Consider the following 21,154-nt stretch of genomic DNA (forward strand, 5'->3'; position numbering starts at 1 on the left):
GAACTCAAGAAGAAGGAAGACCAAAAGGTGGACATTTCATTCCTTCTTAAAAGGGGGAACCAATTACGATCCCTGTTTTTAAGCAGAACTACAGAGCAACAGTAATGAAACCTCACTCTATTGGCATAAAAAGACAGACTAGTTAATGGCATGGAATCAAAGACCTAGAAGCAATCCACACATCCATGGACACTTAAGTTTTGACAAATGAATCAAAGGATGTTGGACATTTTTTTAAAGTGCTTCTCAGTCACTGTAGAGAATTCTCTGTTTAGATCTATATCCCATTTTTAATTGGGTTATTTGATTTGTTGATGTCTAGTTCCTTGAGTTCTTTCTGTATTCTGGATATCCACCCTCTGTCAGATATAGAGTTGATGAAGATCTTTTCCCATTCTGTAGGCTGCTGTTTTGTCTCTTTGATGACGTTCTTTGCCTTACAGAGGCTTTTGTGTTTCCTGAGGTCCCATTTACTGTTAGTCTTAGTACCTGACTGACCTGTTGATTTTCTTCTGTCCAGGAACATGTCTGCTAGTTAAGACTCCTAGTAATGGGAAATATGGAGCCTGAAATAGTCAAAGCTTCCAATAAAGGGATGGTGACAACAACCCAGCCACAAAACCTTCAATCCATAATTTATACTGCCCACAAAGTGTGCAGGGTAAAGATGGGACAGAAATTGATGGAATGTGCAGCTAATGACTAGCCCAACTTGAGACCTATGCTGAGAGAGAGAGAGGGGAGCACACCCTGACAGTATTAATGATATTCTGCTATATTTGGAAAGAGGAGCCTAGCATGACTGTCATATGAGAGATTTCTCCCAGTAACTGATGGAAACTGATGCAGAGACCCACAGCGAAACATTAAGTGGTGCTTGGGGAATCCTGTGGAAAAAGGGTAGGATGGATTTGAAGGAGCCTGAGAGGCCAAAAACACCACAAGAAAACCTACAAAGTCAATTGATCTGAGCCCATAGGGCTCACAGAGAATGGGATGCCTGGGATGGACCGAGGCCTTTGGCACACATGTAACCGTTGTACAGCTGGGTCTTCATGTGGCACTCCTAACAGTAGGAACAGGGGCTTCTCTGATTCTGATCCCCTTCGGATCCCTTTCCCTAACCGGGCAGCCTTGTCTCACCTCAACAGAAGAAGCTATAGCTAGTCCTGCTGCAACTTCATAAGACAGGGTGAGTTGTTATCCAAGGGAGGCCTTCCCTTTTCTGAGGATGGGAGGGTGTGAGGGGGAGGGAAGAGGAGATGAGAGAGAGAGACTTAGAAGAGAGGAGGAATGGGATGCTACAGTTGGGGTCTAAAGTAAATAAATTAATGAAAAAAGATGAAAAAATTTAAATTATGCTATAGAATATAATATCAAATACAGATGCCTTCCATAATAGACGAACTGAGTTTACTAAAATATAAGCTTTTAAAATTATAGTGAGTACTAAGAAATTTAGTAAAAACAATTTTTAAAATCTCACTATGCTTATGTATACCCACATACATAAATAGTCAGCTGGATTATGTTGTTTTACATAATTTTATTTCAATATGTTACCATATGTCTTTAATATCATCACTCAAGAGGCAAAGGAAGGTATATCTCTGTGAATATGAGACCAGCCTGAGCTACAGGGTGACTCCCAGGACAGCCTAACCGCATACGCACTACACAGCAGGGCCTTGCTGTAAAATTAAAAAACAAAACAACAACAAAAAACAAAACAAAACAAAATAAAAAACAAAACAAAAAAAGAGAATTCAAAACACAAAAAATAAAGAAAAAACATTATTTTCCTTTATTTAAAAAATGTTTCCTCAAATTTCCAAAATGGTTCAAAGGAGCTGTTCAGTTTCTTAGTGAATTACATTTTATATCTATTCTTCATCCTTATGAAGCGAGTATTCATTAGCCATTCATTAGAAAAGTATGTCTAATTTACATAAAATAATGCATGAGGTGAAGGGCTGAAATGAACCTCAAAACAAACAAAAAGCAAGCAAACAAACAAAAAAAAAATCATCCAGAGAAAAAAGGAACAATTTCAAAATAATAGAGCTACCAAATGGAAACTAGGAGCAAAACCAGGTCTCTCAGCTTCCAGCCTATATCCACTAAGTTTGTCCTGATTCCCTAATGTGAAGTGTGATTGAAACCACAGAGGGATTAAAATAGGGCCAGAGGCAGTATCTGATGGAAGGCCAGGCTCTCTCATCTGTTCAGCAGGCAGCCCACAGTGTTTCTCAGTCTGAGGAAGTCATGCTACCTTTGAAGACTACAGGTGGGGGGCTGTGTGTGTGTGTGTGTGTGTGTGTGTGTGTGTGTGTGTGTGTGTGGCTCATTGTGACATAGAGGGGCCCCTTTGACCTGTTTCAGTATGACTCCAAAAGAACTTCTGGGATCCACTTCTGTGCTCAGAGTTAATGTGGCTTTGGTTTCAGTCCTGGCCATGTGCCATGTGTTTTTTCTGAAATGTAAAGTGTGCTGCCGGGTTGCTCTCTTCCGTTGTCCAGGAAGGAGCACGACACCCTTCCTTCTAGCAGAGCTGCAGAGCTTGCTGTTGGATGCTGGCTTATCACCTGGGAGAGAGTTTGCACCTACCTTGTTCTTGGTGTAAAGGTAAGGCACCACTTTCTGAAAGACCTTGGGCACCTGCTCCAATGTGTCATTGTTAACGACATGCAGTATACAGACCGGGAGTGTAGTGTACACTTTGGGGAGTAAGATCATATCTTGAGGAACCAAAAATGTTTCTCTGTAATTACAAAAGCACAAGCCTTTCTTAATGGTGATTCTCAAAGCATGAAATAGAATTTAATCCCCCCCAAAAAAATCTTTGCAAAAACTTCAAGTTGCAAGTAACTAAAAGCCTTACACAACTTTTCTATTCCAAGTTACTATTACTGTGTCATTTTCTTGTACAAATTCCCTTAAGAATTCTCATTTATGTCACTCGTGATTTGTACTTAATATGTTATTGCTTGGATAAATGTTACCTATCTGAACTGAAAACAGACTGACATTATGTTAACATAATCACTGAAAATCTACAAATTATTTACATATTTTATGTTTTGATATAAAGAATATTGACACAAATTCTGATATCATAACATATATACATATATGGAAAACTTTTATGTATCATGTTTTAAGCAAATATGAGAGAGTCTAGAGGCTTATATTTTTACTGCTAACCATACTTTTACTCTTGAAAGTGCAGAGCTGAACACCCTATGCTGTTTGAAGACTGTGCCATTTACCACTTGCCTGAATACTATAAACCAAGAATTCGGTGGTTGGTCTGCATAGTTCACAGTGTGGTCAGCAAAGGCCACCTTGGTTTCTTCATCTTGATAGCATGGGTAGGATTCCATAGACTTACACTTGCTTTTAAACATTAGTCTAGGAGTGTAAAAATAACTTGAGTATCAATGACAAAGCACTTTTAAAATAAACTCCATTTACAGAAGAAACCTAGCCACTGAAATAGCCTGCCAAAGTTTGCTAGGTTAAGGTCAAAGAGGCACAGTATGATTCGTAGCATCTGGTATCAATGGGGGGCGGGGGGCAGAAGTACACTACAGCTCAGGTGTGAATGGTATCTTTCAAAGGCACATAACTGAAGGAGAATATATTCCAAAGCCAGAGAGTAATTCATGCTCATAGAAGGACATGAAGCTTGATGTTTAAGCCTAAAGCAGGGCAAAGAGTGTTCAGGGCCATTGAGGATCCAGAGAGACAGAAGAGGTTGGAACGGAGCTTGTAAAGTTAATGTGAACAATGCGCTTGGAAACTTTAGATATGAAAACCCAAGGACACAAGAGCATAATACTAGAATTTTCCTTCTCTGTGTTTTCTGGCTCATGCAGCTGACTAAACAAATCATGAGACCCGCCTATCTGTGACTTCTGTGCTGTCTGCATTCCACAGCACGAGGGATTCTTTCCTTCCTGACTGAAACTAGATCTAGACTCACAAGCACCAGGAATCCTGGGTCTTTTTCAGACTGTCTCAGGAGCTCTAAGGGATAGAGGCCGTTATAGACATACAGGATCATTCTTTCCTGGAGATCTAGAAGTTTTCTTTAACTACAAGAGGTCTAGTGGTGTTCTTTACCTTAAGAGAGACAATGCATATTGCTCCAAATTTATCTCTAATACCATCCAAATTTTCTGAAGTGTATCTGCAACGATGACATTTTCCTTTGTTTCTAAAGAAAAACAACAGTAATAATAATGGTAATAATAACAGTAATAGTAATAGCAATATTAAATCCATAAGATATCTGAACAATGATCTTGTGCAATTTTCATTTGCAAGTAAAGAATTTGAAATCTACTGTAGAAGGCATGTAAGTTCTTGTGCTCACAGATAAGTGCTAGGGAAAGCAAGAATGTTAAACACACAGGCCACTCTCATCAAAGAAAAAGATGTATAACCTGCTTTCCAGCCAGAAGGTTGTGAATTGATGTGGTAACTGTCTAGCAACTTCTGTGCTATCCGTATGGCCAGACCACATCAGCTCCTTCAGATCCCATCATGAGCTTCATTATCTTAAGCCTATCTTCTCAGTTAATCTATTAGAACAGATCTTTAAGGAAAATATCACTTTACTTTGCAAGAGCTTCAATGTAGTCATGTCTAAAGTTTTGTCGTGCAGCCAAGACTGAGTTAATTGTCACCGGAAAATTGTGTTTTGCTTAAACATGCCTAAAATAAAGTCAGTAGGGTCAGACTCTTGAAGTTTAAGCCAACACAGACTACTGAGTTGTGTTGAACAGGGCTTCTTGCCACTAATGGATCAACATTCTGATGGCTGTGGAGTTTGCAAAGACCCCCACAATTCCCAAGTAAGAAGGCTCTGGGCTCTGAATTGTGAGAGCAGTAAAAGCATGTTTCAGGCATAGAGCTATCAATGTCTAGATGAGAGCACTGTTCATGGTGTCCTACTGTTTCATCTTCAGGCTAAAAACATAAGGTTTTTTGATGTTAAGTGATTCCTGAAACTACTTGCATAAAAAAGATCTCTGTCATACCAAAAATTCCCATGGAAAACCTTAGCTCAGAAAAAGCAACTGCTTAATTATTCTAGAGAATATACCTGGAGGGATGGCATGAACTTCTGGCTACTGCACTGCCCACAAATGGCTTTCCAGTAGATCGACAAACTAACTGGCAGGGGAAATGCTGTCCTCACTGAGCATCTCCAAGTCAACATGACAGAAAAAGGCACTCTCTTTTTCTTAAGTCCTGCCTGAGTTTTCTCCTTGTTTGATCAGGATCTGAAACGGGAAGCTTAGCACTGACTTATCTCCTGTGGACCTGACAGAATGGAGCAGGTTTGCCTGCGTAGTCAGCTTCTCTGACTGAAACCATCGTGGGTGCGTCATCCGAGATTCGTTCAATAAATACGAGTTGAGTTAAAGAACTACATTATTAAATTGGTTGAATTTTTTTTCAGTTTCCAGAATCGGGGGCGGGGGGAGTCATCATTGGAATATAATAGTTACTACTTACATAGATAACCAAAAATATTTTACCATATAATACATTTGATAAATGCATTTGTTTTCTAATGCAGAAAAACAAGAAAATCAAATAATTTACTTCTATCTCTAGCTCGCTCTTTTCTTTCCCCTCCTCTTCTCTCCCCTCCCTTCCTCTGTCTTCTCTTCCTGTGGTCACTCTTCCCTTCCTTCTTTCCTTTCACCTTGCCTTGCTCCCTTTTTTCTTGATTTGGTAGCCCAGGTTAGCCTCCAGCTAACACTAGCAATCCTTTGCCCTCATCATTCTGACTGTTGGAATTACACTGTACAATATCATTCCTTCATTAGCAATGTTTTGGATATCTAGACTTTTTGCTCCTTAGGCAAACATTTCAATGCTATTACTAAATGTTTTCCACAGAGATGTTTTTATAACAAATCATTTCAGTAAACTAAAATATTCTATCAAAGTAATTTTTTCCTCTCAAAGGATTACGTGATAGAGATGATTTAATATACCTTTGAGTTTTAATTTGATAAAGTAGGCATTACTCCCCACAAATATATTTGATATACCTTCACTTCACAAATGTTAGAGCATATTGAAACAGGTTCTTGCCCCTAACTGAACATCCGCCTCATCATGCACAGAAGCATTGGCATCCTTCATTCCTGCAATATCCAGTTACTCCTGTGAAATTCAATCTAGAAATGCACAAGCATCTCTACCTAGCTGAAGGTGACTGACACTTCAAACTGCTGCAACCAAACAGGAGATGACTGAAAAGAACTCATGACAGATTCAGAAAATTATGCCAGTCATTTTCTCAGTGATTCATGCAACATACATCCTGTTCCAATGTGTAGTGCATGTGTGACTCTGTGTAGACACTTGGGTACAATGCACACATGCATCTGCACACATACATGTGGTGCCGCAAGTTGATATCGGGTGTCTTTCTCAGTTGCTCTCTAATTACTTACCAAGGGAGAGTCTACTGCAGAATGTGGCACCACGATGTGGCTCATCGGGCTAGACAGGGATCCCCACTCTGCCCGCCAAGGGCTGGGTCTGTTTGGTCCCCACACCTCCATGCCTTTACTGTAGCATCTCGATTCTGTACCCCAGTCCTCTTGCTTGTGTACTAAGCACTCTTTCTACCCCATTGGCCCAGCCCTGACATTCACCCTTTCAGTAAATATTCATTGTCTGTGTGTGACATCTCAGACACTGATGAATTCTGAGAATGAGAAAATGATCTCGAACCGGCTCTTTGCCTCAGGGGATTTCAGTACTTAGTGGATAAAATTGGTGAACTGTTCTGTGAAGCACAGTGACTGTAAAATACCACTCATTCCTATATACTTGGGACCATTTCAACTTTCTTAAAAACGTACCTGGTGTTCTGGCTCTCAAGAGCAGTCTAACATAGGATCCTTTCCACATGGATTGAATTTTCACTGCGGCAGCTATTTCCTCAGAAGTATACTCCTTCTCATTTATTGGCATAGAATATTTAAGGTCTACCCATTCCGCTGACAAGAGAAAGGTAAACACTGGATTGGGATCTGCTTTTACTCCATTCCCCCCAAATTTCATGCCTGCAGCTGTGAAAACCTTCAGACATATAAAATTCTACAAGGACGGATTGAACATCCTGTTTCACAATGCCCACTGAGCTTAGGTAAAGGTCTGGAGAAGGAAGCTGTGATATATCAATGACCTGCCTTGATTTCCATCGGAAAGGGGACAGAGGCATCCCTCAGAACTGAAAAGAAACATAATAATGAGAATAGAAACGATGTGTTAAGAGGAAGGAAGGGACTGAGGTATCTCCTCAAGGGCTCTTAATTCAATCCAGGCAGGTCAATGACAAATACAGAGGAATTCTGGGTCCCCGGGGAAGTACATATGACAGGGTTAGGATGCTTCCTCAGCAACCATGGGAACATCTGCAGCATCCTTGGGAGAGCTGTAACTCCACAGTTCTCTGGCAGATCTGTTGTCTCTGCTACACAACAGCTGAACATAGCCATTTTAAATTATTTACCACTTCCGTGCACAGATACTTAAAACGAATCAGCACCTAAAGAGGCATCCTCTGAGAAGGAATCCAGTAAATCCGTCTCTAAAACCATAGCCCGAAATGCAAATTTGAAGTTTAAGGGAGGCTTGACTACTTGAGATTTTTTCATTAAACGCCACAATGATATATGGAAAACCTGGAAAAGATAAAAATATTCTCTCTCTCTCTCTCTCTCTCTCTCTCTCTCTCTCTCTCTCTCTCTCTCACACACACACACACACACACACACACACACACACACACACACACGTAAAATTAACAATGGTGGACAATGTAGGTCTCTCTCTCTCTCTCTCTCACACACACACACACACGTATAATTAACAATAGTGGACAATGTAGGTCTTTCTCTCTCTCTCTCTCACACACACACACACACACACATGTATAATTAACAATAGTGGACAATGTAGGCCTCTCTTTCTCTCTCTCTCTCTCTCTCTCTCTCTCTCACACACACACAAATACACACACATATAATTAACAATAGTGGACAATGTAGGTCTCTCTCTCTCTCTCTCTCTCTCTCTCTCTCTCTCTCTCTCACACACACACACACACACACACACACACACACACGCACGTATAATTAACAATAGTGGACAATGTAGGTTGAACTGTACAGGGCAAATGAAGCTGAGCTGTTTTTTTACTAGAGGATTTGCCTTGTCTGTTGAAGAGTATATCTGTTTGAATATGTGACAGGAAGGGCATTTGACATTGCCAATTCAGCTGATTGTCAGGATGTCTATTGAATTCTTTCTTGATGTTCATACAACAAAATGGTTTCTTTCTCCTCTTCTCGGCAAGATGCTCTTCCAGGTTGGGCATGGTCTTAGTTTATAAAGACTTTGCCAACAACATCCAACATCAGCTTACATGTAAGTAATGATAAAATATATTTTTAATGCAAAGAAAATTTTACTTGTGTTTGTATTAAGCCATGGTGCATACTATTAACTTACACAAAACTACAGCTTAACTGAATGCCCTGTGTTTTTCATTTTGGCTATGAAATTCCTCCCTCAAAGAGCATCTGATAAGGTCAGAGGCATTTTCTGTTGTCACAACTGGATGTTATCAGCATATACAATGAAGATAAGTGACCTGTGACACATCCCACAGAGTATAAGACAGTCTGATAGAAAAAAATAATTTAGTCTGAATATTAGTTGTACTGAGGTTGAAAAAAAACTTGAACAAAAATGAACAAATAAAAGCAGATGTAACCAGATTGCTATGCAGCTGGGGTGGATCCGTGCCCCTCTGTTTCCTTCCTCAAGAGAGAACCAGGAACATCCTGACTTCCCTTCCTGCAGGGTATCTAGGAAACCAGAAAGCTACTCAGCCTCAGCAGAAGCTAATGTTATATGAGGGAGGTTCCTGAGGGCAACTTGGACTTGAAAAAATACAAAAAAAAACAATGCTTGATGACTTTCCTTTATGTAAACCTCATTCCCAGTTTACCAAAAACCTCTGGGTGAGTGATGCTCAGTAGCCCCCCAGAAGCCACTATCACATTCTTTTCCATTAGATTCCTCTCTGCAAACCACTTCCCCAGACTCAGCATTTGGACTTCAACTTTCAGATGGGAGGTTTTCTGCTATGAGCATCACAACCAGAAATTGCTTACCCGGAAGTGTTGAGCAGTGAGTTCTTTGTTGTTGAGTGGGATAGGGTAGTGAGCCGCTTGCAGATCCCTCAGAGCTGCAGGCAATTTACCTTTGTCTTTGAAATTAGCAATCACATTGCCAATAGCCTTCATAATTATTATAGATTGTTCTGTAAATCGGTAGCTCTCCTATGATGAAAAAGCATGCACGTAGTAGTCATATTCCTGAATATTAAAGAGTAACTAAGTTTACAAATGTTCAACCTCTGGGGAAGAATATCCTCTGCTTTGTGATTGATTCAAGGTTATTTTATTTGTATAGATTAGAGTGAACTGAGGTTTTTTATTTGATGAGATGATCTAGGAGATGTGAAACAAAGGCTGGAAGTCCTCCGAAAGTGGTAGTGGAAGAGGAACTCTATCCTTAAAAATGGAGTAGGGAAAACTTCATGGTATTAATGTCTAGAGTTAGGTCTAAAGGATGTCTAGGAGTTAGACTGACAGAGACTGGAATTTTGAGGACTAAGGGCTAGAGAAGATTTCAGGGAGAGAGTCTTGCAAGATAAAGTCCAGTGGGTGGGCTAGCTTGAACTGCTGGCTCCCTCCAGCCATCTGAGAAACATAAGAGCTCGAAGCTGACAAGAGACTCCAGGAATCAAGCAGTCTGAGACATCTGAAGACTGCTCTGGTTGGTGTATATTGGGTAGTGCTTGAGATACCTGGAGTAGCACATGCCTACTTAGAGAAAGTTGGATGAAAACTGACTGAGCCATTTTTACTGTTTCTCTAGGAGGTGTCATAGTGCAATCATTGTTTCATTGATGCCTAGAGGACTGAGAGTAGGCCCAGAAAATGTGCCTTGGAAACACAGATGCCTGCTGAGTGAGAAACTGTTGATAAACAGGTACATTGTCATCTTCATGCTTGATCTACATGATCACTCCAAGCATCAGTGCTGAGGAAGGTTTTGACTCAGTGGTGGACTAGTTAAAATAAGCCTCTACCCAAAGAACTCACCTGGATATATAGCAGATCTGGCAATGATCAGTTATGACTCTGGGGAGTTAGGGTCTCTCGGCTCATGAGCAAGGGTATGCCTTTTGCACTTCCATTAGAATAAAAGCATAATAGAGATCAATCTTGAGTCCAATAACCCTTATAACATAGGAATATTATACCATAAGAGAAATAAGAGATTTCCCAACAAAATAATCATTAGAAGTTAATTCTCCTACAAGCTGGATAATGCATGGCAACAAGTATTGTTTTAAAGAATTTGAAATAAACAGGATAAAGTGAAACATGGCAGTACATGCTTGTAAGCCCAGATACTCTGGAAGCTGATGCAAGAGGACCATGAGTTCTAGGTTAACCTGGGATAGATACATCATGAGCTCCTATCTCCCCAAAACCACTGGGCAGAATAAAAAGCATGTGGAGAAGAAACAGCACAACCAACAGAAGAAAGCCTAGAGGAAACTTGTAGAGCCTTGTCTTGATGGGCTAGGGGCCATGACTCATACATGTCTAGGCCATCAGAACACAGTGGAAAGACCCAGTCTTCAATGCTCTTATTGTTGTAAGGTTTTCTGGCTGCCTTTGAGAATCCCTTGTTTGTGCCATCTGGAGGTTTCAGCTAGTTTTCTTGGATTTTCTGTTTGTTTATTATGGACTTTTTAGTAAGTACTACTATGTGTCAGACAGCAGAAAATAGCAAATCCTTACCTCCCCTAGACACATGGGTAGACAGAGGAAATTTTAAAGAAAGTGAGGGTTTTAGTAGAGTTACTGCACCCATTTTCTCTCAGAGCGGAGAAAGGATGAGAAGAAAGAGGAAAGAGGAAAAAGTGATGGATGCTTCTAGTGGAACTCTCTGACTCCTCCTCATCTCACTCTAAATATCTCAGAGTAAAGAAGGGATGGAAAGAAAGGAATTCTCAGATTTAAGTGACATCCAAAGGAGTTTACTGGTGCTTTATCCCTTTCAAGGACCACTGCATCTATCTGAAGAGATTCTGATAATCGGCAATGACTCAACAGAGGAGATGTGTGTACAGTTGTCAGGGATGAATTAATTGTGTTTCTCAGAGATTACATTTCACCATTTCTTAGAGGATATACAAATAATTTAATAGGTAAGGGTTAGGCTAAATAAGTAAATAAATAATAGAATTGAGTTAAAACCTTTGAAACCAGAGCTGGTGGCTTTACAAGGATATTTACCGGCTCAAAGTTGGGCAGTACAACATCTTCATCCCCAATGACAAATGTCGTCATACTGCAGACATGTATGGCATGCCCCACAGGGGAATATGCATTGAAGAGCAGCATATGCCTCCTAGAGAATGGAAAACATGTGAAAACCATGCTTCCTCTGTTAAATGGATTTCACCTCTGCTAGTTACTTGATCAGAGTTTGGAAGTCAGAAGTTAGCGAAGAGTTGTTTTGTTTTGGTATTTTTTTTAAGACAGAAGAAATAACTACCTAGATTTGTATTCTAGGACAATCCTAGACAATCAAAAAATCTGTGTTTTACTAATAGTAGAAGACAGAAACAATTAGACAAAATGACAGAGTTTCACACACTGAAGATGTCTCCCACATTCTGTGTGACTCACAAACATATTATTTCACAGATGTAGATTCTCTTTCTTCTATCTAGTATTACTGAAAACAGAGATAACCACTTTCCTTCCTTAGCAGTCCTTCAAAGAATGCTCAAAACACAGTGATAGCTTAGGGCCTGTGTGAAGAGATGCAACTCCAGGACCATTCTTTTGTAATCCTTTGTGCTTGATGTGTAAACTGTAAGATCAGCAGTTCTTAATTTGTGAGTCCTGAAACCTTTTGGGCCATCCAACCTTTTTCACAGGGGTCACATAGTAGACATCCTGCATGTCAGATGTTTACATTACCATTCTTACCAGTAGCAAAATTATAGTTATAAAGTAGAAACAAAAATAATTTTATGATTGAAGGGTGACCACAGCATGAGGAACTGTAATAAAGGTTTGCAGCATTAGGAAGGTTGAGAACCATGAGTTAGAGAGTCTCATAGAACGAATTTGATTTATGAATCTCTCCATACAGAGACTAGATTGAGAAATTTGATTTTCTTTTTTAATTTTTATTCTAATTATTAGATTTCTGGATGCATAACACACATTGCTTTAGCATTTTGTTTTCTTCCTTAGTACCTACTTTTTGTAGTCTATAACTTTTCACTGATGGCACATAATTAAAAAATTGATCTTAGGATAACATTCCAGCAAAAATATTTTGCATTTGAAGTATGAGACAGTATTCCAAGTTTTATATGCTAAAAAATAATAAAACAGTTCCATGGTTTGTAATTTCCTTCAAACAGAAAGTGTGATATGTTTGCCTAGTTTTATAATTAAAAATAACATCTAGCAACAATATACAACAGGTGGAATTCTATGTTGGTGAGAAGAAATGTTATTTTATAATCTAAACGGAATCCAAATTTAAGCAGAATCAAGTAGAATTCTTGTTAAAGAATAGTAAGATTTATGAGAACACAAGAGAAATTATTGACAGATTCATTTTAGAAAATTATGGGTTAAGCCATGTTCTTTACATATGCAGCCCCTTGATGCCCAACAATGATCCTTCCAAAGGAGCATCCAGTGTGGCCCCAAGAATATCATTTATTGAAAGGATCCTCTCTCTCAAGAATACCAATGATAGGGAGGTACCTTGTTGAATCTTACTCCAGGAAACAAAAAGGTAGAATCCCCATTGTCTACTTCATTAGTCACAATCGAAAAGCCTCCATCATGGGAAAATGACTTAAGACCTTACCCAACAGGCAGGCGCACCATGCTGGCCTTCGTGGCATAGGTGTGAATCCTCAGAACAAAACTAAGAGGCTTCAGGGATTTCCAGGTGATGGCTTCAGCTGTCAGGAGCCCAGGCTCCACGGGAGGGCTATCTTTTGTTAAGGCTTTTGGAGAAGGGAGATATGTTGAAATATGACCATGGAAAAATAGCTAGCCTCCACTTGCATTGCTTTCTGTCCAGTAATATCGTATGTAATCATGAAGGTGAATCATGTACTGAAGATAATCTAAAAGTGTTGCTGAAATGCCAGAAGCTATGTATGTAAGTTTGGGAAAATGGCACCTACCTTGGCTCCTGGCGCTGCCTCCCTGTTCAGTTTGCCCTTAATATTCATCTCCTCAGACAGAAGAATTAGGATGAGAAAGTTGGGAAAGGAGAACATGCAGGTATACTTCATCATAGTCTGCCACTATTGTTTTATCATCTCTATGTACATGATTAGAATATCTTCTGGGAGTCGATTTTAATGGGAAAAATTGTGTAATATCCAGGATAGTAAGAGATTCCCAAGAAAGTGTTAAGAAAATCAAAATATTCCCTTGTCTATGTAAGTGTTTGCCTTTCAAATCCAGTCTCTGAATTTATGTATAAATTGCAAGGAAAAAAATTTTAACTTTAAAGTCAAGTAAGTGTTTCTTTAAGTGTGCATCAATAATTATTTTTCATCAATGACTGAAAACAAAATGAATTTTGCCTTTCTTCTAGAACACTCTCAGGCTAAAGATACAAGGCCACAGCATCCTCATGCATGGAGAATTTCAATATCCTAAAACTTGAGAACTTCAGAGCTGTAAGCCAAGTCAATGTATTAAACTGAGATCACTAAATTTTAGAAAGTTTATTAAATGATTATATGGTGGTTGCCATGTAACATTCACTATTCAACCCAATTGGGATCCATGCTGAAGCATAAAAGCCCTTACCATTATTATTGTCAGAATACATAATTCTTGAGTATTTGGGACATGTTTATGGAGCAACTACAATGTGACATGATTAACCTGAGCTAAAGATATGCTTTAGTAAAATAGGCCAAAGGGTCCCAGGGTGATCACATGTTCATATCAGAAGGTCTTGCACAAGTCAGGGAAGTGCTCCTAGTAAGTAAGAGGCAGGGTAAGTTAGGGCTTACTGGAGTTGGGATGGTGGGGGAGAAGGAGGCCAGAGATTTCTCACTAAATTCAGCAGCATGGCTTTCAATGGAAATGAATGCCAATAAGAGCAGAGACTGAAAGAAAGGAGACTCCAAGGTTTAAGTGAGAGTGGAGGAAGGAGCATACTAGGGAATGCCTGCAGAAGGAGCTGGCTGACACCAGTGTGCTATGTATTGACTGGGCTGCCCAGGAGGGATGTCCCTTTTCCCAGGCATATCCAGGTGTTCTTTTGCAGCCAAGGATTAGGCAGAGTTTAGCTAAGCACCGGGATGCAGGAAAAGGTGAAGTAAAGAGAAAACAAAAAGTTCCATTTGGTTCAGAGTCTAGAAATCCAAGGGAACTGTGCTGGATTCCAGGTTAGCACTCTTTCTGCCTGTGTAACAGTGGGAACTATCTATGTGCACAAGGGACCAAGCATATGCAGAGGTTCCACAAGTAACAGCCTGCTCTCATGAAATCAGAGTCAGTCTGAGACCAGCAGTAGCCCAGTCCATGGGCAGCACTTCCAAGGACTTAGATTTTCCCACAAGGCTCTACCACATAAAAATTCCACTAACAACATCAGCCACACTGGGGGATAAGCCTCCAGTATACAACCTTGGAGGAAATGGCACCACACGTCACAGAGGAACCTAACAGGGGCGAAAGGAAAGGATCACCTCTGGTCATTGTCTAATCAAGTACCAAAGAAAATGAGGATGATGACCAGTAGATACGAAAAGAAAGGTAAGACTAAGTGTGCCAAAGAGGTGAGCGAGAAAATGTGAGAAAGAGAGCATTAGGGAGCAAGAGTCAGCACTTCTCCCAGTGTGGGAGAAGCAAGAGCAAGAGAGGCAGTGGCAGGGCCGTCCTGTGTAACTCAGTCTCTTCACCTCTATCCTCAACTTTATCATTATACGTTCCCGAGCCCACCTGTGCTCTAGACATCCAGATGATTCCACTCTTGGGACCCTCTTACCTCCAGATTCCCCCCAGCGCACCAAAGCAGAAAAGCAAACCAGTAGTTCAATAGGCTTCAGGCTGTCCACAAATAGATAATAGGGCACACGCTCTTCCACAAACTGCAAGAAATCAGAGCAGGTGTCAAGATTAACAGTCCATTCATCCCGTCAGTCACAGGGTAGTTCACACTCCTCTCTGTAAACAAACATAGGGGAACTGCAAATTCCAGAACTAAAGTGGTGAGAAAGTGAGCAGGCTTAGGGTATAGAGTCAAACCCAGACGGGCAAGGAGACCCAGACTGGGCATAAGGGCAGAGTCAGATGGCACCGAACGGAAAATGCCTACTAGTGTTGCATTTAGGCATTTCATAGAGTGGTATATGATAAAAATCCACAAACAAAACCCTCTTTTCATTCTTTTCACAAGACCTTTAGAAATATAACCATGGCTTGCTGGTGTTCATCCATGGTGGGGTTTTGTTTTGGACATATAGCTAAGTGATTGATAAGACCAGCGTTGTTTGGAAAGGCAGTTATATATGGCTATGTGGTTAGGATTTCAGTGCATTTTATAGAAAAGTATGAGTATTCTACTTTCTAAGAAAATACAGAGGATGAGTGGGTTGGCCAAGGCAGTTTGTAGGTAGCAAGCCAGGGTTGGAACTCAAGCTTGACTCTAACACTGCGCTGTGGCTATTGCCTTCCTAATGCTTCCTAACTCTATGATCCTTTAGTATAATTTTGAATGATGGAATAAAGTGAGTATATTCAACAAATCTACTTGTCAGTCTGCTGTAGAAGTTTGTATTGAGGTGCTACTTCACCACAATATGTAAACAACCAGTTACTATAGGAATGACTCTCTAGCCACACTGTGAAAAAGGAAACCTTGTTATTCAATAAGCTATAAAATGATTGCGAGAAATGTCTGGCATGACATACGATGTTCTAAATCACTGCCTCCTCCAATATTTTCTATCAGTAACCATCTAACCATCTAACCATCTATTTCGTTTCCTTTAAATTGCAACATACTAGTATTATGGACAGTTGTTTCAAATACTTACTACTTGAGTTTGAAGGACCATGGGTCTCCCAGGCCAACATGTGTGCATGAGGAGGAGTCTCTGTAGGGGGCTCATTGTTAAAGGTTTAGCAGCTGGGGTACTGGTTGTCCCCAAAGCCATTCATGAATGACTTTCAAATGTTTCTAAACCATCCTTATATAGAGCATCAAGAGACTGTCTGGGAGGTGTGCTGGGGTTGTGCTAAGTTAGCAAGGCTGAGTGACTAAAGCTCAGCCTCAGATCAAAGTTAATCCTTCCTCTCAGGCTGCACAGGGAGCTTTGAGCTCTAGTGTCTAAAAATATAACATTTCCCACAGCCACGTATGCCATAAACATTCAGAGGAATGAAAGAGTCACATAGGCATATCACCTTATTTTGCTAAATTGATATTTTACAGGGAAAAATAATTATGACCATCACTTTATGAAAATAATGGAACAAAGAATAGTTGACTGTGTCCCTACACATGCACATATTTAAAACAGTTGATTGATTTCAAAAACTGTGAACTGTATTTGATAAATGGCAGCCAACATATATCATAATTTGCTAATAGGCTTTCTTCTATGTATCTTACATACATTATCTCAATTGTATCCAAACATGTGGGTGAGGGACTTTGTGGGATGCAAACTAGTAAAGTATGACTCACGGTCTGGACAAGGGGTGAATAGAAAAACTGAAAACCGATGTTTATATTGTAATTGGATAAGAGATTTAGAAATGTTTGAGACATATAAAAGTATCTTTTAGTAGGGTGTTTTTACATAAACCTTATGCATAAAATGGAAGGCTTAACACACTTACCTTGAATTCTGATTTTTGAAAATTAAGACAATAAGAACTTGGTTTGTGGAAAATATATAAGTGGCTGAAAAAGAAGACATTTATAGTTAGTTATTGCCATTACAAACAAAACTAGGACCACACGTTTAGTTTCTTAGACTCAAATAAGTATAGGCAGTAAAACTTTTAAAGAACTGCAATATTTGTTATAAAGGGACAAAATGATCACAGTGAGAAAAATTCATCTTGGTTAAGAAGCATTTGAGGAGGAACTAAAAACAGCCAGACAGAGGTTTGGTTGTTAGTGTGCTCTGTGGATAGACAGTCAATGCATCTGTTATTTCTCCCAACAGCAGGTGGAAAAGGGTGCAGAGACCTTTGCCCCACATTATGGGGAAAGTAAATAGGAGTTCTCCATTGGGTCTTTCCCCTTGGATATGGGAAATTGTATTCTAGATGTACTGTATGAGAGAAGACTGCATTTTCAATAAAAAGAAAAAATATTTATATTATACTAACTCCCAGCTGATGCTTGCTTTCCTCTCTTGAATGATAGTTAATAACTGATAGATCATAAAACCAATAAATAAAACCACAGAAACTCCCAGTGGTGATCCTGTACGGTACTAGAGCTTGGAGTTGATCCAACAGAACCTAGTCAGATAAATGGCCCTTAAATACTTACTGAAAGCACACACAGAAGTCTTCAAAGTCTAGCCATATTTCTTTGGAAATGCCTTCGTTTACTGCCAGCTCTTCCTGTGACTTGTCCAGTGTTGCTGTAGTCAGGCTGACCAAATCCTTGTCTACACTAATAGCCTCAAGTTGGTGGGACTCCCCCAGAGCAGGCTCTGAAAGTTCATCTGGGAAGGAGAGAGGACACATACACCAGGCATAGCTTAGACTGTTAAGCAACAGGCTGCTAAAGTATGAACAGTGAATGGTAGGGAGCATTTCAAATGCATGTCCTATTTATGAGAAAGCATAAATAACAATCACTTACATGCAGCCCTAAAGTTTGTGAAGGTATGGTTCTCACACTTGGATTTTATAATTCAGGAAACTTAAAACCACTATGGTAAGTTAGGAACAGGTTCTTTAGAAATTGCAACATTACAATACAAACTAATTAGCCCATGTGCTTAAAATCATTACAGAAGCCTTCTTTTTAAAAAGGACAGTCCAGAGTTGAGAGGGCACCATGACAATATGACAGGTCTGTTGCCCTGGTGTGTTCAGTCTGCCTTCTAATCATCCCTTTCAGTGGCTATGTAACTACAACTTACATTTATCGAGCTCTGTCACAAAGCTCATGTAGAATCTTAAACCAACATTTTAATATATATATATTAATATATATTATTAATATATATTATATATTATATAGATCATATATAATATTATATATATATATATGTGTGTGTGTGACACTTCTTTTGGGTTTGAGTTATGGCCAAGTCTTTAGTTACTAACAGGAACTGACAATGGTTTCAATATTTTGACCACAGCACACATGCCTTAAATGGCATGAGCTTGTGGGCACTTGCCTGCAAACCCAGCAACCTTGAGGACTAAGAGCTTGAAACCAACTTGGACCTTAATGAGTTGTATGCTAGTCTGGGTCATGAATGAGACCCTGTCTTACATGACATAAAATACCAAAATAAAACGATCAGATGACCCTCTTATCACAGATCCTTAATCACACCCTCCTCCATCTCTATTTTAGTTTAAATTGAACCAATGAAATTGTCACATGTTTCTAGGATGGCACGTACTAGAATCAGTAAATCATAGGGAATGCTGAGGAGGGGCGAAGGTGGGAGAAGGAAGAACTAAGTCTGTCTAGAAGCAAGAAGTTTGAGTGCTTTGATCTCTAGGAGAGAGCAAAAACATGAGAGGAGTATTAATTTACCTTTTCCAGGTATAACTTGCAGTGCAATATTGCCCTGCAAAATGAAAAGGAACAATTATAAGTATACACACAATTGCCCAAACTAGAAATGTATACAGTTTCTTTAACAGTTTCTAGAAATGCAAGCCAGAGAGGACATGGTGGACTTGTACAATGGAAGGATATGCCACTTTCTAAATGGCCACAGATATGTGAGATAAATAGGACGTAGGGTTTAATAGAATTCTTCATTCTTCTGACATGTGGTATGTGCACACTTTGCAGACAGAAGGTAGCTCACAGTTGAAGATAAGCCTCACATGCTCCAGGCTTGAGCTGGTTGGTACCTGAGACGGGTTTCCATTTGCTATGTTCATTTCCCCTTGGCTGTTACTTGCAGCTAAATCATTTTCCACAAGGGGAGGAAGACTGGATCCCAGTGGTGTTCCTTTCTTAATGACAGATTGGACAAAATGTCTAGTGGAGAAAAAAATTTCACAAAACTTCTGTTACTGTAATTTCTGACTAACAGTGACCAATGAATAAGCTTAATTTTGTCAACAACGACAAAAAGGTTTGATTCTGTTCATTTTGTTCTCTTTTACAGAGAAATTTTTAAAAATTACTTCTGAATAATTTACTATACTACTTCCTACCAGTTAACATATTGCCGTAAAAGATGTTTTGTTTTGTTTTGTTTTGTTTTCTGGGACACTGTTTTAAAGGTGTGTGTGTGTTGATGTTCACAATACAAGGAATTTGATCATCGGCACTAGTAGAGTTAGCGAAGTATGTGTGTCAATGGAAATCTCAGCATAGGAAATGTAATCCTGGACTGTAAGCCCTTAGGCTTCTAATTGTGACTTTCATACTGTGGACGCAAGGCAAGTTCCTCAAGAACTCACTGACATAGTCCACACAGAATCACTCTAGCCTGAATTTCATTGGCACAATGAGATGTTTATCATAGTACCTGGATTTTACACCACCGTTTCAAAGATAAAAAATTCTACATATATAGCTGGGTAGGGTGGCACATGCCTTTAATCCCAGCATACAGGAAGCAGAGGCAGGTGAATTTCTGTGAATTCACAGCCAGCCTTGCCTGTATATTAAGTTCTCAGTTAGCTAGAAATACATAGTGAGATCCTGCCTTAAAACCAAAACAAAAATAACTTCTCAATATGTAGACTTCATAGACCGACTTCTCCAACTTTCATATAACTCCCACTAGAGGGTAGCAGAAACATATTATAAGGCTCCAATTGTCTCATAAAATCACGAGCAAACCTATGTTGTTACACTGACGGAATTTCAATGAAGGGAAATCAGAGCAGTAGCCATTCTCCATGGGAATCACTCTTATGCTAACCCAAGAAATCTGGTTGTATAGCAAAACAGGTTTAGGGCATGTCTTCCACAAACAGTGCAACATCATTCCCATATCTTTGCCTTTGGCTTCGCTCCAGAGCTTGAAGGTGCAAATGAATTATAACAGATTTCAGCAATTAATAGATTAGTGGAAGACAGAAAAGTGGTGGTTGCCTATTTCTGGGTACCAGAATTTTATCCACCTTAATCAAATAGTAAAGGTAGAACTTACAGAAACTTGAATATGAGAGCAACTTGGTGAACTTGAGCTAAGAAATCAATCCACTTTTGACCCTAGACTCTTTGACATAGAGACTCGTAAAGGCTGGGTATTATAAACTGTAAGAAAATTGGTTTTAGTGTCAAGCAGCTACAGTTTTACAATGCATAACCTCTAAATAGTATGCAAATCCAGTCAGATGAAAGTGATGATGAGTGTCCAGTGTCAATGCCCTTAGCTGTACTAAGGCGTCTCTAGATAGCCAGTAAAGCACCGCTCCTGGGTGTGCCTATGAGGTAATCTATGCAGGATGTTAACATAGGCATTAGTGCACTGAGTGGGAATGTTCTGCTCTTGGGGTAGGCAAGCACTGCACAGTCAGAAGTGGGCCTGGATAGCCCAGGACTGACAAAGACTGATGGTTTTACTTTCTACCTCCCAGACTATTCTTGTCCTGTTCAAGAATGTCACAACTCCAAGGTCTTTGCCCTTTGAACTCCAGGTCTTGTCCAGTGGCATTCATAATCATTCGGCCAGATGGAAGTCATACTGTTGCTTCCCAGACTTCTATGGTGTCAGATTGAGATATCTACACTAATGGCTTCTCCAGTTCTCTAAATGCCAATGGTCTTTCATGACACATCTCAATCACCATGACCA

General features: G+C 39.7%; 1 protein-coding gene across 1 annotated transcript in view; it reads right to left on the reverse strand.

The window, feature by feature from the left end:
- Positions 1 to 21,154, reverse strand: part of Adgb (androglobin) — a 133,362-nt gene that overhangs the window by 56,215 nt on the left and 55,993 nt on the right. The window contains exons 14-26 of the mRNA XM_031380372.1: positions 19,251 to 19,380; positions 18,925 to 18,958; positions 17,695 to 17,872; positions 17,031 to 17,094; positions 15,172 to 15,274; positions 13,021 to 13,162; positions 11,418 to 11,532; positions 9,216 to 9,383; positions 7,583 to 7,718; positions 6,894 to 7,031; positions 4,126 to 4,219; positions 3,277 to 3,411; positions 2,608 to 2,761 (exon numbers count right to left, since the gene is read on the reverse strand). Of these exons, the coding sequence (XP_031236232.1) occupies positions 2,608 to 2,761; positions 3,277 to 3,411; positions 4,126 to 4,219; positions 6,894 to 7,031; positions 7,583 to 7,718; positions 9,216 to 9,383; positions 11,418 to 11,532; positions 13,021 to 13,162; positions 15,172 to 15,274; positions 17,031 to 17,094; positions 17,695 to 17,872; positions 18,925 to 18,958; positions 19,251 to 19,380 (1,591 nt within the window). The remainder of the gene's footprint in view (positions 1 to 2,607; positions 2,762 to 3,276; positions 3,412 to 4,125; positions 4,220 to 6,893; positions 7,032 to 7,582; positions 7,719 to 9,215; positions 9,384 to 11,417; positions 11,533 to 13,020; positions 13,163 to 15,171; positions 15,275 to 17,030; positions 17,095 to 17,694; positions 17,873 to 18,924; positions 18,959 to 19,250; positions 19,381 to 21,154) is intronic.

This window comes from Mastomys coucha, unplaced genomic scaffold (genome assembly GCF_008632895.1).
Source record: "Mastomys coucha isolate ucsf_1 unplaced genomic scaffold, UCSF_Mcou_1 pScaffold2, whole genome shotgun sequence".
Taxonomy (NCBI): Eukaryota; Metazoa; Chordata; class Mammalia; order Rodentia; family Muridae; genus Mastomys; species Mastomys coucha.